General features: G+C 42.7%; 1 protein-coding gene across 2 annotated transcripts in view; it reads left to right on the forward strand.

The window, feature by feature from the left end:
- Positions 1-17,027, forward strand: part of ilrun (inflammation and lipid regulator with UBA-like and NBR1-like domains) — a 101,924-nt gene extending 84,897 nt beyond the window's left edge. For both annotated transcript variants that reach the window (XM_086011510.1, XM_086011513.1), the window contains exon 5: positions 16,869-17,027. In XM_086011510.1, the coding sequence (XP_085867636.1) occupies positions 16,869-17,012 (144 nt within the window). In that variant the 3' untranslated portion in view covers positions 17,013-17,027. The remainder of the gene's footprint in view (positions 1-16,868) is intronic.
- Positions 17,028-18,953: the final 1,926 nt, after the last annotated feature.

An 18,953-nucleotide genomic window follows, 5' to 3' on the forward strand; every position in this document is an offset into this window, starting at 1 on the left:
TATTCTTTAATTTAAAGGGAGTAAATTAAGGGTCGGACATGGCAGGGCAACTCGGCAACGTGGAGTGCTCCTCCTGTGCTATGTGGGAAGTCGGGGACACTTTAGGTGTCCAGGGCGAACACGTGCAGGAAGTGTCTCCAGCTGCAGCTACTCAAAATCCGCGTTTCGGAGCTGGAGCTGCGGCTGGAGTCACTGTGGAGCATCCGCGAAGCTAAGATCTTCGTGGATAGCACGTTTAAAGAGGTGGTCACACCACAGGTAAAGAGTGCACAGGCAGACAGGAAATGGGTGACCGCCAGACAGAGTAAAAGAACTAGGAAGGTAGTGCAGGAGTCCCGAGTCCATCTCCCTCACCAACAGATTTTATGTTTTGGATACTGCTGGGGGAGATGGTTTCTCAGGGAATGCAGCAAGAGCCAAGTCCGTGGTACTACAAGTGGCTCCACTGCACAGGAGGGGAGGAAAAACAGTGGGAGAGCAACAGTGATAGGGGATTCTATCATAAGGGGAACAGATAGACGTTTCTGTGGCCGCAGACGTGACTCCAGGATGGCATGTTGCCTCCCTGGTGCCAGGGTCAAGTATGTCACTGACCGACTGCAGGGCAATCTGAAGGGGGAGGGCAAACAGTCAGAGGTCGTGGTTCACATTCATACCAACGACATGGGTAGAAAGAGGGGTGAGGTCCTGCAACAAGAATTTAGGGAGCTAGGTAGCAGATTAAAAAGTAGGACCTCAAAGGTTGTAATCTCTGGATTACTCCCGGTGCCACGTGCTAGTGAGTATAGGAATAGGAGGATAGAACAGATGAATGCTTGGCTAAAGAGTTGGTGCAGGAGGGAGGGCTTTAGCTTCCTGGATCACTGGGTCTGCTTCTGGGGAAGGTGGGACCTGTACAAGTCGGACGGGTTGCACCTGAACCGGAACGGGACCAACATCCTTGCGGGGAGTTTTGCCAGTACTGTTGGGGGGTTAAACTAACTTGGCAGGGGGATGGGATACGGAGTGGAGCTATAGTAGGGGGTGATGCACAGCCAAATATAGAGGAAAAAACAAGTCAGCCTGGAAGGCAGAGCAAATATGTAACAGCACAAGGGAGTATGGCAAGGCTGGATGGCATTTATTTTAATGCAAGGAGTCTTGCGAGTAAGGCAGATGAATTGAAGGTGTTAATGAACACATGGAAGTATGATATTGTTGCTATCACAGAGACATGGTTGAGGGAGAGCCAGGACTGGCAGCTCAATATTCCGGGGTATAGAATCTTCAGACGAGATAGAGGGGGATATAAAAGAGGAGGGGGTGTCACAATATTAATCAAGGAGTCAATGACTGCTGTAAGTAGGGATGATATCTTAGCAGGTTCCAATAATAAGGCCATATGGGTAGAACTTAAAAACAAAAAGGGGGCAAGCACTTTGCTGGGAGTGTACAATAGGCCCCCACAGTCAGGGAGGAGATAGAGGAACAGATATGTAGGCAAATCTCAGAAGTGTAGAAAGAATAGGGTAATAATAGTAGGGGATTTCAACTTCCCCAATATTAACTGGGATAGTCAGAGTGTGAAAGGCTTAGAGGGTGCGGAATTCTTAAAGTGCATCCAGGAGAGCTTTTTGAGCCAGCGTGTAGAAAGTCCTACAAGAGAGGGGGCGGTACTGGACGTAATTCTAGGGAATGTAGCCGGGCAAGTGGTAGAAGTGTCAGTAGGAGAGCATTTTGGTGATGGTGACCATAATTCGGTGAGATTTAAGGTAGTCATGGAAAAGGACAATGATGGACCGGAAATAAAGGTTCTAAATTGGGGGAAGGCCGATTTGAATATGATGAGGCAGGATCTGGCCAAAATGGACTGGGATCAGCTACTTGTAGGAAAATCCACATCGGAGCAATGGGAGTCTTTCAGAAAGGAAATAAAAAGAGTACAACGCCAACATGTTCCTGTAAAGGTCAAGGGTGGGACCAACAAGCCCAGGGAACCCTGGATGTCGAGGGATATACAAGAATGGATTAGGAAAAAAAGGGAGGCTTTTGGCAGATACAAAGGACTAAAAACAGTGAAAGCCCTAGAGGAGTATAGAAAGCGCAGGGGGGGTACTTAAAGAAATTAGGAGAGCGAAGAGGGGGGCATGAAAAAACACTGGCGGGCAAAATAAAGGAAAATCCCAAGGTGTTTTATAAGTATATTAAGGGCAAGAGGATAACCAGGGAAAGAGTAGGGCCCATTAGGGACCAAAGTGACAATCTGTGTGTAGAGCCGGAAGATGTAAGCACAGAAATCAGGCAGGGGGATTGTGATATACTTGAACAAATTAGTATTGAGAGGGAGGTGGTACTAGCGGTTTTAGCGGGCTTAAAAGTGGATAAATCCCCAGGCCCAGGGACTCTGACACACATTTTCAGAACCTCTCTGGCCACAGGGGAGGTGCCAGAGGACTGGAGAACAGCTAACGTAGTACCATTGTTCAAGAAGGGTAGTAGGGATAAACCAGGGAATTACAGGCCAGTGAGCCTAGCATCAGAGGTAGGGAAATTATTGGAAAAAATTCTGAGACACAGAATTAGTCTTCACTTGGAGAGGCAGGGATTAATCAGGAATAGTCAGCATGGCTTTGTCAGGGGGAGATCATGTCTGACAAATTTGATTGAATTTTTCGAGGGGGCGACTAGGTGTGTGGATGAGGGTAGTGCAGTTGATGTAGTCTACATGGACTTCAGTAAGGCTTTTGACAAAGTCCCACATGGGAGGCTGGGCAATTTGGCACATTGGATCCAAAATTGGCTTAGTGGTAGGAGGCAGAGGGTGATGGTCGAAGGTTGTTTTTGTGACTGGAAGCCTGTGTCCAGTGGTGTAACGCAGGGATCGGTGCTGGGTCCTTTGCTGTTTGTAGTGTACATTAATGATTTAGATATGAATGTAGGAGGTATGATCAGTAAGTTCGCAGATGACACGAAAATTGGTGGAGTGGTAAATAGCGAGGAGGGAAGCTACAGGACAATATAGATGGGATGGTTAGATGGGCAGGACAGTGGCAAATGGAATTTAACCCTGGAAAGTGTGAGGTGATGCATTTTGGGAGGACAAACAAGGCAAGGGAATACACAATGAATGGTAGGATCCTAGGAAGGACAGAGGATCAGAAGGACCTTGGTGTGAACATACGAACATATGAATTAGGAGCAGGAGTCGGCCACTCGGCCCTTCGAGCCTGCTCCGCTATTCAATAAGATCATGGCTGATCCGATTACTCCACATTCTTGCCCTACCCCCGATAACTTTTCACCCCCTTGCTTACCAAGAATCTATCTACCTCTGCCTTAAAAATATTCAAAGACTTTGCTTCCAGCGCCCTCTGAGGAAGAGTTCCAAAGACTCACGACCCTCTGTGAGAAAAAATTTGTCCTCATCTCTGTCTTAAATGGGCGACCCCTTATTTTTAAACAGTGACCCCTAGTTCTAGATTCTCCCACAAGATGAAGCATCCTCTCCACATCCACCCTGTCCAGACCCCTCAGGATCTTGTATGTTTCAATCAAGTCACCTCTTATTCTTCTAAACTCCAGCGGATACAAACCTAGCCTGACCAACCTTTCCTCATAAGACAACCCACCCATTCCAGGTATTAGTCTATTAAACCTTCTCTGAACTGCTAATGCATTTACATCCTTCCTTAAATAAGGAGACCAATACTGTACACAGTACTCCAGATGTGGTCTCACCAATGCCGTGTATAACTGAAGCATAACCTCCCTACTTTTGTATTCAGTTCCCCTCGATAAACGATAACATTCTATTAGCTTTCCTAATTACTTGCTGTACCTGCATAGTAACCTTTTGCAATTCATGCACTAGGACACCCAGATCCCTCTGCATCTCGGAGCTCTGCAATCACTCCCCATTTAGATAATAGGCATCTTTTTTATTCTTCCTGCCAAAATGGACAACTTCACATTTTCCCACATTATACTCCATTTGCCAGATCTTTGCCCACTCACTTAACTTATCTATATCCCTTTGTAGCCTCCTTATGTCCTCTTCACAATTTACTTTCCGACCTATCTTTGTGCTGTCAGCAAATTTAGCAACCATACCTTCGGTCCCTTCATCCAAGTCATTTATATAAATTGTAAAAAGTTGAGGCCCCAGCACTGATCCCTGTGGCACACCACTCGTTACATCTTGTCAATCAGAAAATGACCCATTTATGCCTACTCTCTGTTTCCTGTTAGCTAGTCAATCTTCTATCCATGCCTATGTTACCCCCTACACCATGAGGTTTTATTTTCCGCAATAATCTTTGATGTGGCACCTTATCAAATGCCTTCTGGAAATCTAAATACAGTACCTCCACCAGTTCCCCTTTATCCACAGCACATGTTACTTCCTCAAAGAACTCCAATAAATTGGTTAAACATGATTTCCCTTGCACAAAACCATGTTGACTCTGCCTGATTACTTTGAACTTTTCTAAATGCCCTGCTATAACGTCTTTAATAATAGCTTCTAACATCTTCCCTATGACAGATGTTAAGCTAACTGGCCTGTAGTTTCCTGCTTTCTGTCTCCCTGCCTTTTTGAATAAAGGAGTTACATTTGCTATTTTCCAATCTAATGGAACCTTCCCTGAATCTAGGGAATTTTGGAAAATTAAAACCAATGCATCAACTATCTCACTAGCCACTTCTTTTAAGACCCTAGGATGAAGTCCATCAGGACCCGGGGACTTGTCAGCCCGCAGCGCCAACAATTTGCTCAGTACCACTTCCCTGGTGATTATAATTTTCTTGAGTTCCTCCCTCCCTTCCATTTCCTGATTTACAGCTATTTCTGGGATGTTACTTGTATCCTCTATAGTAAAGACCGATGCAAAATACCTGTTCAATTCAACTGCCATCTCTTTATTTTCCATTATTAATTCCACAGACTCACTTTTTATAGGACCAACGCTCACTTTAACTCTTTTAAAATATCTATAGAAACTCTTGCTATCTGTTTTTATATTTCTAGCTAGCTTTCTCTTGTACTCTAATTTTTCTCTCCTTATTAATCTTTTAGTCATTCTTTGCTGTTTTTATATTCTGTCCAATCTTCTGACCTGCCACCCATCTTTGCGCAATTATATGCTTTTTCTTTAAGTTTAATACTATCTTTAACTTTTTTAGTTAACCACGGCTGGTGGGTCCTCCCCTTGGAATTTTTTTCTTATTGGAATGTATATATTCTGTGTATTTTGAAATATCCCCTTAAATGTCTGTCACTGCAACTCTATTGACCTATCCCTTAACCTAATTTGCCAGTTCACTTTAGCTAGCTCTGCTTTCATGCCCTCATAATTGCCCTTATTTAAGTTTAAAATACTAGTCTTGGACCCACTCTTTTCAAACTGAATGTAAAATTCAATCATATTATGATCGCTGCTACCTAGGGGCGCCTTCACTATGAGGTCATTAATTAATCCTATCTCGTGCACAATACCAGGTCTAGTATAGTGTGCATGTACATAGACAGGTAGATAAGGTGGTTAAAAAGGCATATGGGATACTTGCCTTCATTAGCCGAGGCATAGAATATAAGAGCAGGGAGGTTACAATGGAACTGTACAAAACGCTAGTTAGGCCACAGCTAGAATACTGTGTGCAGTTCTGGTCGCCACACTGTAGGAAGGATGTCATTGCATTGGAGAGGGTGCAGAGGAGATTCACCAGGATGTTACCTGGGCTGGAGTGCTTCAGCTATGAAGAGAGACTGGACAGGCTGGGGTTGTTTTCCTTGGAGCAAAGAAGGCTGAGGGGGGACCTGATTGAGGTGTACAAAATTATGAGGGGTGTAGATAGGGTAGATAGAAAGGAACTTTTCCCCTTAGTAGAGGGGTCAATAACCAGGGGGCATAGTTTCAAGGTAAGGGGCAGGAAGTTTAGAGGGGATTTGAGGAAAACTTTTTCACCCAGAGGGTGGTTGGAATCTGGATGGTAGAGGCAGGAACCCTCACAACATTCAAGAAGCATTTAGATGAGCACTTGAAACGCCATAGCATTCAAGGCTACGGACCAAGTGCTGGAAAATGGGATTAGAATAGACAGGGCTTGATGGCTGGCGTGGACACAATGGGCCAAAGGGCCTCTTTCTGTGCTGTATGTCTCTATGACTCAACTTTATTCTATGTCTCTCGCCATAAAAACCATTATTCAATTAGTTTTTTTATGGCCTTGTCCACTGAGGTGCTGCTTTTAATGTCTTGTGAACTTGAACCTTTTAATCTCTCTGATCTTACACGTCACCCAGCCTGCCCCGAAAGTATAATTACTACTTTTATTTATTTTTAAAACCAAAATGAGACCACCTCACATTTACTGATACAGGTAGACTACCTTTTATCCGAACTTCCGAAAACCAAAACCCTCTAAAAACCGAAGGTTTTTTCGTTCAGCGTAAGTCGTGCGCACGACATGACCAGAGTGGCGCACGACCCCGACCCCCGCCGACGACCCCCCCGCGGACCCCCGCTGACCCCGACTCCCGCCGACCCCGACCCCCACCGACCCACCCCCGACAAATTTCCCAGTCTTATAAAATACCTTCCGAAATCCGAAATTTTCCGAAAACCGAAACACGGCTGGTCCCGAGGTTTTCGGATAAAGGATAGTCTACCTGTACTGAATTCCATTTGCCATATTTTTGCCCAATCCACCATTTTATCAATCTCTATCTGCCGAGTTAACTAGCCACAGCAAAGTATGATAGAGCAACTTGGCCTGACTTACTAGCTGACTCAAATTTTCCTTGCAGGAGACATCTGATCGTTTATAACTTCTTGCATTGTTTTACATATATGTCACTGTGCAAAACATCTTATTGGAATAAATGTACAGTGCTTTCTTTCAATCAACTTTTTTCTTTAGAATTGAATTCCCAAATAAAATGAAGAAAATATAAGTATGCACAACTGCTAAGAAAATGCAACATTTTGCAAATCATTTCCAAGTTTCATATATATTTATAACTTTTGCATAGTTTTATTTTCCGTATCAATTGAATTGTGTTTTTGTAAAGCATTTTCCTGCTTTATTTGTTTTTCTTGTTTTAAAAGTCTTGTAACTTCCTGCCCACAGGTCACCCATGAAACATTTTGTCCTCCTAATTGAGGGAACCACCAGATAGAGGTTAGGATATGAAAATAAGCAAAATATACATGGCCTGGGAGGTAGATCCTTATACTGTTGTGAAAAGTAAAATTTTAATTTGCTGAATTTTATTTGGATTTGTATTGCTCAAATGAGGGTGAGGGGTATTAGGAAAAGAGATGCCTATTGATGCAAAGGCCATTCAAAGGCAATGCATCTGCAGCATGTAAAAACATTTTGTGACCAAGTTCAAAGTCAAATGAATGGTACTTAATCTAATACTGCACCAAGTTTCATTACATCTGTGTTTTCTTTTATCAAAAAGGGTGGTTGAAAATAACAAATTTAAGTAATTTTATTATGGAACAGTATGACCTGCATCTTGATTTTTTAAAGGTCACTGCGATAGACTTATAACGTTTAAAATTTTTATTTTAAGTCGAGTTGAATCACTGTATATTCCTTAAAAGTGAAATAATTTCCCCCAAAATATTCTCTAACTTACCAACTTATTCAAATTAATTGTACTTGGATGCAAAACCTCTTAACTCCTATTTTTTTTTTTAGGAATTTGCTTTTGAATAAACACACTATAATACTTTTTTGAAGTGTGCGAAAAAGAACAATTGTGTTTAAGTATGACATTTCATAGAGAGCCAAAAGAGAAAAGTTTGGCCAAAATCAGGGCAAACCCTACACAGCAGGAGCCAAGGAATTTAATACATGACTTATTAACTGTAAAACAATTGTAGTGTTTCGATGCTTTGTGGTCCTTCAGTGAGATTCTACGAGATTCTTTCTTCCCACAGTCCAAATCAGTAGAAGGAATTGTGCTGTGATGGTGTAGGAGAAAACAACCTGCTGCTTTGCATACGTTGTGTCAACTGAAAAACCTGTTTTGTCAGTGTGCAGCTATTGAGCTGTCAAATGCACCACACAATACAGGGTGCATAAAGCTGCTTGGATATTAAATAAAATATATTTAATGGCTACCTTTGTTTAAAAGTACCCTCCTCAATTTGTCCTTTTTCTGTGGTAGTCTTTCTACTCCATAATATTGTATTTCAGACTAAGCAAGCAATTGAAGTCTCTCAAAAGAATAGAATTCAAGTGAGGATCAAAATATTTTTATCCAGTATTTCCAGTAAAGGAAATGTCATTGAAGTTGCACCAAATGCGGTCCTTGACATACAAATTCTTGCTGGTCAGCTGCAGCTCAAGCCTGGATACATCAGTAGTGATGTGGTCACCAGCTGTCATCTTGTATGACTGTCATCACATCATCACATCATCACAACATCACCTGTTGCAATTATCATTTGCAGTAACCTTGTCTTTGTTACTGATATTCCCCCCCACTCCGCCCCCAAGTGAGACGGTCCAAATGTTATTTTTCATCGTGCTGAGGGTTATTGGCGCTGGAAACAGACACTTCCTTCTATCACTCCATCCAGGCAGTTCCAGCACCAAGTGTTGCCAGGTCAGGTACTAGTTAGATGCAGAATTAAGATCCTGATTTAATTTCACTTATGAGGACTGCTCTCTAATGCACCAATGTGATATATCACCATTTGCCATGTCCGTCGGCCACATGGGCACTCTGAATGAGATTGGAAATTGGTGTAGAATCATGGGCAGTGGCCTCCATTGACTTTGAGCTGGGTTGCAACTCGTAATTGACTTTACCTACAAACCTTAAAGACGCCACATAGATGAAGAAGCTTTCCCATTAGTTGACTGGATTCGAAATTCCAGAGGTGCAAAGGACTTTTGTACCTCTGCAAGATTTTGAACGTTAATCGAGTTCTGCAGATTTCCTCTGTTAAATTTTCGATTAGCATTGGGGACTGAAACAATTCAGCTTTGATACCATCAAATATTCCATGGTCAGGTGCAGCAAGCACAACAAAGGTCCCTAGATTATGTACTTGCAAATTTAGGTTTGCTGCAGGTACCTTTTTGTGTTCAGTAACATCAGCTGTTCCTCTAAGCAGTCTGAGTGAGTTAGTTTTATATCTGTTTTATGATCTGGAGTGGATCTCTCTCTTCTGTATCTGCATTTCCCCAATATCTATGAAGTTGGGCTGTTAATTCTACATGACGCCAGGCTTAGTTTTGAATCATTGAGCGGTTTTATTCCACAGCATAGTGAATGAACAGAGCAAGGTTACGATTAGAGGAAATTAATTTTCATGCAATATAATAAGAATAATGAACATGTTGCACAGTGTCACTTTGGTGGGTCACCTTGCTTGATTTAAACATACCGACGACTCTGTATTCTGACCAACAATCCGGGGCAAACCCTTTTGCCTTCAACCGTTAACCTTCTCACAGCACTTAGTTCCATGGCTGCGTTTCTGGGGTCCGTGTTCAGTTTTGAAAAGCTTCTCTGTTAAGAAAGCTGTTCATCTACTGCCCCCACTGACAGGCCAACAGAAGCCAATGGGGTTTCCAGTACAATGGTGAGTGGTGCCTTTCCAAATACCCAGACAAGCTAACTAATCATTTATTAATTTATCTCTGGAGGAGAAAAACAGCTTCCAATTAGCATATTAACCACCTTTCACCTTTGAACTTGCATGCCAGCACAGGACTGTCCTGAGAAACTAACCCCTTTAAAGCAAGCTTTAGCTTAAAAGATGATTTAAAATAACTGGTATCTCAATCCTTTCTATGGAAAAATAGTCAAGGAATCCTGAAACGTGACGGTGCCATGTCTCCCATCTCAATAATATCCTTTGCAAGTAACCATGTGTCACTTCAATTTCTTGTATTGGCTCTCAGAGACAGAATACTAACTTAGAATCATAGAATGATTACAGCACAGAAGGAGGCCATTCGGCCCGTCGAGCCCGTGCCGGCTCTCTGCAAGAGCACTTCAGCTTGTCCCACTCCCCCGCCCTTTCTCTGTAGCCCTGCATTTTTTTTTCCTTCAAGTACTTATCCAATTCCCTTTTGAAAGCCACAATTAAGTCTGCCTCCACCACCCATTCAAGCAGCGCATTCCAGATCCTAACCACTCGCTGCGTAAAAAAAGTTTTCCCTCATGTCGCTTTTGGTTCTTTTGCCAATCACCTTAAATCTGTGTCCTCTGGTTCTCGATCCTTCTGCCAGTGGGAACAGATTCTTTTTATCTACTCTGTCTAGACCCATCATGATTTTGAACACCTCTATCAAATCTCCTTTCAACCTTCTCTGCTCCAAGGAGAACAGCCCCAGCTTCTCTAGTCTATCAACATAACTGAAGCCCCTCATCCCATTCTCGTAAATCTTTTCTGCTCCCTTTCTAAGGCCTTCACATCCTTCCAAGAGTCCCGAGTCAATGTTGAGGACTCCTAGGGCCACTACCTGACTGTGCCGCCACCTCTGGTGGGTCTGCCCTGCTGGTGGGACAGGAATGGTGATGAAGGAGTCTGGCTGAAAGATGATTCTGTGAGTATGACTATATCGGACTGTTGCTTGACTAGTCTGTGGGACAGCTCAAGTCCCCAGATGTTAGTGAGAAGGACTTTGCAGGGTCATACTGGGCTGGATGCCGTTGTCGTGCCCGAAGCCAGTGCTTAGGTCGATGCCGGGTGGTCCATCTGGGCTGGTTTTATTCTTATTATTCTGTCGCGGTTCGTTACAACTGAGTGGCTTGCTAGGCCATTTCAGAGGGCAGTTATGAGTCAACCACATTGCTCTAGGTCTGGAATCAGGCCGAATGGGTTTTTACGACAATCTGATAGCTTCATGGTCACTTTTTATTTATTTTATTAACTGATTTTAAATTACCCAGCTGTCGTGATGGGATTTGAACTCTCTGGATCATTAGTCCCGGCCTCTGGATTACAAGTCCAGTAACATAACCACTACGCTACTGTTCCCATGTAGATTTCTAATCACTTTGAAGTTAGCATATTTGAATTTCTTCCACAAATAAGGAAAATTATCATCCACAAGTAAAGATTTTATATTTTTGATATTATTGGTAGGATGTCACTTTCAGATCACATTTGGATAGTCTTTTAGAAAAAAAATCTCCTCTAATGCACTTTTTATGTAAGGGAATATGTGAACTGTTCTGTTTTCTGTTTTGTCTTAATTATCCAATTTGGCTGCCTGTTTAAAATTTCACTTGACCCCTAACTTTAAATTTTTTGAGGTCTTCTCGCAATAGATAAAAGTAATCATTAAACTTGGAATTATTAACATCTGAAATACTTTAGAGCGTTCATGGATTGAGCATCTAGTTTAATTAGCAAAGAAAATTTGTGCAAAAAGGATTTCTGGATTTAAATGGTATCAGAAACTTCAAACATTGATTCTACTGAAATTTTATCTCCTTTTAGCAGTAACAATACTCAATTTCAGTTTTTCATAGTGAACATGTTAACTTTGAAGGCTGTTTTCTTTTTAGCTTTGATATTGACACCAGTTACAATTTGTGCATATTTATGCAATAATAGATATCTAGGAGTATTCATAAAGTGGTAATTGCATTGAGTTCAGCGGATGCCATGTTGTCAAAAGTTAAGCTAGCTTGCTTTACATCCATTACCTGAATCCCACAGTGTGATTGTGGCCTTGAAATTATTTACAAAGTATATAGAAATAGGCCATTCGGCCCAACAGACCTATGCGGTGTTTATGCTCCACACGAGCCTCCTCCCACCTTGCTTCATCTCCCCTTATCGGCAAATCCTTCTATTCCTTTTTCCCTTGTATTTATCCCTTAAATGCACCTGTGCTATTCACCTACAGTATATTACTCCTTGTGGTAGTGAGTTCCACCTTCTAACCACACTGAGTAAAGAAGTTTCTCCTGAATTCCTTACTGGATTTATTGGTGGCTATCTTTGTATTTATGGGCCCTCGTGGACTCCCCACAAGTGAAAACATCTTCTCTACATCTACCCTATCAAACCCTGCCGTAATTTTCAAGACCTCTGAGGTCACCTCTTATCGAGAGAAAAGAGCCCAGCTTTTTCAGTTTTTACCGTTAGTTATAACCTCTCAGTTCTGCTATCATCCTTGTAAACCTTTTTTGCACCTATGCCAGTGCCTCTGTACCCTTTTTTGTAATACAGGAAACTTTCTGGTATCCGGCACCGACGGGACCGAGCTGGTGCCGTCCCATCAAAACTGCCGTAGAAACCAGCGCCAATGTTAAAACATACGGAGCTTCTGAGCTCCGTCTGAAGCAACAAACCCTGTTGCTTAGCAACAGCTTCAAAACAGTCGGCGCAGCTTGCAAGCATCTCTGTAGCTAAGCAACAGCTTCAGCTAGACGCTTGCAGAGCCTGACTGGAGAAAAAAAGCGACGAAAAGTAAAAAAACTTATCTGCACCGACTCCTGAATTTTGCCGGTGGATAGAGCTTTCCAGACATTTAACCACCGGTTAAACGAAAGTTTCCTGTATGCAGAACTGAGCACAGTACTCCAAGTGTGGTCTAAGCAATTTATTTATCTAACTTTTTAATAATCCATACTTTGGTGGAGATGGGGTTTTATTGTATTTTCTATTTGCCATGTGGTAGATGTCATTGTGTTCACCAGCCAAGGCATTGGTTGCATGATGACATTTACATTTAAGAATTAAAAGTTGCGATGGTTACTTGCAGTGATTATCAAGTGATATTTCAGCAGTGTGTAGTACATTAGAAATATTACAACTATGCTGCTTGATGGCTCAATGGGAAAACACACCAACCATTTATACTGGGCCAAACAGTCTAGGAAGGGTCCCAGGTGTGATCTGTGTTATCTGACCTCAGCTGTAGCAGTAGGTACTCTGTAATTAGCTTCAGCAGTACCCGGGCTTGGAAAGGAAAATAATCCGCTCCGGTTCCCACTCCTGATCAGATAGGTTCACACATACAGAATGGCCATGTGGCAGAGGTACCAGAGAACTGTTGATATTTGCAGAATTGTATCCCAGGATGGGTTACTGCCTTCAGGACAAGTGGGGCAAAACAGAAGAACATATTGGTGGGAGGGGAGGTTCTGTAAGAATAGATGATACTTTTTCCATTAAACACTATTGATGTAAATACAACCCTAGTCTGGCATGATGACCTTGTTTAAGGGGGGGAAAAAACTTCCTAACACAGATCAGAACTGCAACATTTGAGAGCGAAGAATCTACATGAGTGAGTGGCTCACATTGGGTATTGTGCTTACTTTGCAAGACTGAATAATTTTCTCAGATGGGCTTGGCAGTTATATTTCTGTCTCCAGTCCAGTAAGTGCTGAACTGTGAAATAAGTATCTGAAGCCTACGTCACCAGCCTCCAACAAAACCATTTTCTATTTTTTTAGTGAATACATCTGATGTATGTTTAATGGGTGTTTATGTACATTTTGGTCGTTCTGAATCAGAGCCAACCTATATAAACCAACAGAAAAAAGGTCACTCCCTTAGCAGGACCCTGTTGTCATTCGGAAACATTCCATCACTGGTGGTGAGCTTTAGAGAAATCACACTGTTGCCACAGAAACACAATTTATTTGTCGTAAATCTGCAGGTAGAGAGAGTCCCATCAAGACAGGTAAGCGTGGCACAGCACAGTACATGGGAGTGTCAGGCTAGCAGTATATAGTACGGTGCCAAACTGGCACAGAATGCAGTAAGCAGATTTCAATGGTAGTGTAGATGTTTGTTTAACATGAGGTGGAGTTAAACGAACCTCATCACTGAAAGTGTATCAGGATCTAAAATCTCATAACTTTCTCAGCAGCACACTCACTCAAATATTAACCCTGTCTTTCTGTTTTTTGTCGTTTGGAAAGCATTACATTTTTTTGTGTGATTATCATTTAATGAAGGGTATATAAATTCCGGTAAATGTTCTTGGTGGGTTATGATTTTTCTTTAAATATCTGAAGTGAATCAGTTACTCAGTATGGCAATTGCCTGAAGACAAAACCCTTCCCAAGTTCCATGTATAAAAATGCAGTAAAAAGTTTTTAATGTCTAATTACATTGATAATTTTTAGCGCTGCCAGGTCATTCACAAATAACCACACTGATTTACTACACTAGGGTATTTTTCTGTAACATTCTGTCATGAGAGCACATTTTATTTTCTAATTTAACTTCTCTCTGATGGTTTTGGTGAAGGCAATAGAAAATCTGATCTGTGATTGCAAATGTTAAGTGGAAAAGTTGAGTGATTAAATAGAGTCTATTAATTCACAAGCTCCCACAAGGATGCCTTTCTTTTGGGCTATAATACACTCTTAAGTTTGGATTCTGCTTCCAAATCAAGCAGAGGGATATTTGGCTTGGGGCAACACTTTTCCATTTTGATCACCTAATATCAGCATCAAATATTTCTAGCATTGGCTACACGCAGAATAAAGCTGCTTCGACTCTACTGCATCAAATAAGAGGTGAAATCCCAACTGCAATAGTGTGAATTTGACAATTGTGTACACCAGTTATCATTGTGGCCTTTGAGTAAGATTACCAATTTAGTAATGTCAGCATTCATGAGGAACTATGTTAACCTCATTTAATGTAAGATGCTCACAGCTGAGAGAGAGAAAGTATACTTTCATCCCATCACACTCGACTGAATCTGAATCCTGGTCCCAGAGATGAAGGGTCTCTTTCCTAATTCTCATTTGCAACATCCAATTTGTTTTGATCACTTTAACTTTGAGTTTTTAATATTAGCCAAAGATCTTGAGTGCATTATATGGTCAAAATGCATTCCCAGGCATCTATTTTCTATTGAATTATATGTTATCTATAATTACAAAAATGTTACATTATTTATGAAACTTCAGGTTTTGCTAACTTGCTGTCAAAATACCCATTTTGTAACTAGATCCATGCCTTTGTCACCTCTAAATTCAACTATTCCAATGTGCTCCTGGCTGGCCTCCATTCCTCTGCCCTCCATAAACTTCAGCTTATCTAAAACTCGACTGCCTGTATCCTAACCCGCAGCAAGTTCCATTCACCCATCACTCTTGTGCTCGCTGACCTATATTGGCTCCCAACCCTCCAATGCCAGAAGTCTTAAATTCTCATCCTCATGTTCAAATCCCTTCATGGTCTCACCCCTCCCTGTCGCTTCTTCAGACCTCCAACCCTTGGAGCACTCTGTGTTCCTCCAACTCTGGCCACTTGTGCATCCAGTAGTCTCTTTGCCCCATCAGTGGCGTCCATGCCTTCAGCCGCCTAGGCCCAAGTTCTGGAATTCTCTCCCTACACCTGTCCACCACCTCCTCCACCGTAAAGCCCACCTTTTTAACCAAACTTTGTCACCCCTCCCAATATCTCCTCAGTATTGATGTGTGCCTGTTACACTGCTGTGCAGTGCCTTGGGATGGTAAAGTCACTATATAAATGCAATTTGTTGTTTTAGATGGAAAATTAGCCTCTATTTGCCTCTGCAAGATTTTGAACTTTAATTAAGTTCTGCAGATTTCCTCTGTTAAATTTTTGATTAGCATCGGGGACTAAAACAATTCAACTTTGATACCATCAAATATTCCATGGTCCGGTGCAGCAAGCACAACAAAGGTCCCTAGATGTACTTGCAGATTTAGGTTTGCTGCAGGTACCTTTTTGTGCTCAGTGACATCAGCTGTTCCTGTAAGCAGTCTGAGTGAGTTAGTTTTATATCTATTTTATGATCTGGTGTGGATCTCTCTCTTCTGTATGTGTATTTCCCCAATATCTATGAAGTTGGGCTGTTAATTCTACATGACACCAGGCTCAGTTTTGAATCATTGAGTGGTTTTATTCCACAGCATAGTGAATGAACAGAGCAAGGTTACAATTAGAGTAATTTATTTTATGCAATATAATAAGAATAATGAACATGTTGCACAGTTTTACTTTGGTGGGTCACCTTGCTTGACTTAAACATACCGACTCCTCTGTATTCTGTCCTACAATCTGGGGCAAACCTGCAGCCATTAACCTTCTCACAGCATTTATTTCCATGGCTGCGTTTCTGGGGTCCGTGTTCAGTTTTGAAAACCTTCTCTTTAAGAAGCCTGTTCATCATCTGCCCCCACTGACAGGCCAACAGAAGCCAAAGGCGTTTCCAGTACAATGGTGAGTGGTGCCTTTCCAAATACCCAGACAAGCTAACTAATCGTTTATTTAAAAAAAGCTTCCAATTAGCCTATTAACTACCTTTTACCTTTGAACTTGCATCCCAGCACAGGACTGTCCTGAGAAACTAACCCCTTTAAAGCAAGCTTTAGCTTAAAAGATAATTTAAAATAACTGGTATCTCAATCCTTTCTATGGAAAAATAGTCAAAGAATCCTGAAACGTGACGGTACCATGTCCCCCATCTCAATAATATCCTTTGCAAGTAACCATGTGTCACTTCAATTTCTTGTATTGGCTCTCGAAGGCAGAGTACTAACAAGGAGTGTTTTTTGTTGTTGCTGTGGACTTGCATCCACTGGGACATGGTTTGAGACTGCCCAAGCTTTATTTCACTTGAATCCTTACAGCTATCATAGAAAACAAACATGCAGCATTGTCTAATATAAAGTAACTGGAGAGGGATAAATGTGCATTGAAGACCTTTTACTTGGAACCCCATATGTTCCTCTTACCCCATTGTTAAGACTCTACTTGTACCTTTATTTTCTTGGTACCAGGATCTGCCGTGAGTGCTTGTTTGCTGTATAACAGAAGTAAGATTGCATAATACTCTTGGTTGCAGATTTTCTGTATCTTGAAAAATTTCAAGAAATTTAATGGCGTTTACTTCCTTTTCTCCAAATATAGATCCAACTCCGCTGTGAGGCTGTGGATGTGACCTATTCCCAGGGTGCTAATGCTGCTCTGGAGGAGGAGCTCGAAAGTGGAGCAAGTGATGTAGATTGCAAACCTTACATCCCCTTTGGAAGCACTGAGCATTTAACCCAGTAGCACGGCTGAATTTGTCACACAGACATAAACATGGATCCTACACCTGCTTGGCAAAATGTATTGGTATTAAAGCAACATCAACCAACCCTGTCTTGCTCGTTTCTGTATAGTTAGCTGCAAGAAACCTTCAAGAACATGAAGCAGGGAATAAACAAATATCAATTCTGTTCTGCAGATCGTGTAAAGATCTAAGATGGTGTGGGCTCTACTAAGAAGAAAAGGAGTAATGGAGGAGGGAGAGAAACAGTAGAGGAGAGGGGTGAGAATGTGAGTGTGAAGGGGAGCAGGTGTGGGAAAGGAGGAAAGTAGTGGGAGAGAGGAAGGAGGTAATGGAGGAGAACGGGGTGAGTGGGAGTAGCAAAACAGAAGAGGGGGGGCGAAGGAAGTAGTGGACGAGAGAGGGGAATAGCGGCAGACAGACAGATAAACAGAAGTGAAGAAGATGGGGCAAGGACTGAAATGAATGGGGTAAATGACATGATGCAAAGATGGCAAGAAATGCAAAATGGACTGGAAGTTGGATGTACCATTTAATTATTGTTCTGAAACAATGCAGAGGCATCCTTAACTGAGTCACAAAGATCCAGTTTACTGCTCCAACATATTCAATATCATTACCCTAGCATCCCATAAGGTTATCAGCTTACTCTGCTAAACCCAGCAAGCACATATTAGGAATTTATTAAGACCAGACTAGTGTATGTAGTAGCACTTGTACAAGTCCAGACAGTGTATTTCTTGTGCCAAGATTCTCAGTGGGATTTGAGAACCCACTCTTTCCAACCTAACCTCTGGCCCCAGTGTAAGAAAGGTCTGGCCATCGCTGCCTCAGCTGCACAGTCAAGTCTGTGATGATGTAATCCTTATACCTGTGCTGGGAATACCAGTGGATGCCTGTTTGATCCGGTTTATAAGTCAGTGAGGTGCAATCACAATTGGTACTTGGGCTAAACAGATCATAGCCAAGGAATCTATCCTCTATTTTAATCCTAAATACCCTGCAGGTGAGGGCTGGGCATATTCTTCCTGCAGGGGCTCTTGTCAGACATACTTGTTCATCAGCAGTCTGTTCCTGTTTGGCATCAGAAACTGTCAATCTTCTAACATTTGATTAGTAAATGATGGTCTCTGCTTCAATCACTAACTCCACTAATGCATTCCACAGCTTCACAATCCGCTGTGTAAAAAGAATTCTCCTGCTCTCGATCCTAAATCTCTTGGGCGGGGCGGGGTGGGAGGAATTGAGTCACGCTCCCTTTGGGGTGCTAACTTTGCCAGGGCGCTACTCCCGAAAAAATTAGTGCCCCTGCGGCCAAAATTGAGTGGTAGCGACCCAAGAGGGAAGCGGGACACTAGTGGAAGCACCATGTCCCTCTTGGGGCGCTGCAAGGGAATATCGCGGCGCTGTGTGCTGCAGCGTCATGTGCTGCGGCACATTGTGCCGTGGTATTGCAGATCTTCCTCCCCTTCTTAAAGGGGAGGGGCCTTGCGCAGCGCAACCCGGGGCCCTGCTGAGCCACCGGGATCGGCGTGCCGGCAAAAGAGTGGGGGTGCTCAGGAGGCCAGGGACGGTAGCGGAGGCAGGTACCGGCAGGCGACCAGCAACAAAAATGGCCGTCCGGCACCTTGCCTTTAAATAGCGCTGCCCCGGCCGCAGGTAGGCCCCCCAGACCCCGTTGGACATAGCGTCCAGCGGTAAGTCGGGGGGGGCGCTACCGAAGATCGCTGCCGGGGTGCTGCGCATGGTGATGACATCATCGCCGTGGGGCACTAACTGTTACCGCCGCCGCTAACCTCCCGCTGAATTTTGTGGGAGGTGTTGGCAGCGCTGCGCCCGGGCGCTAGTTGCTTTGCACCCTGTTAGCGTTAGGGCGCTAACGGGAGGCGCAAAGCAACTGAATTTTTCCCCCCTTGTGTTTAATCTTATATTTATGTCCCCTC

Source organism: Somniosus microcephalus, chromosome 18 (genome assembly GCF_052327205.1).
Source record: "Somniosus microcephalus isolate GS21.2 chromosome 18, FLI_Smic_1.0, whole genome shotgun sequence".
Classification (NCBI taxonomy): Eukaryota; Metazoa; Chordata; class Chondrichthyes; order Squaliformes; family Somniosidae; genus Somniosus; species Somniosus microcephalus.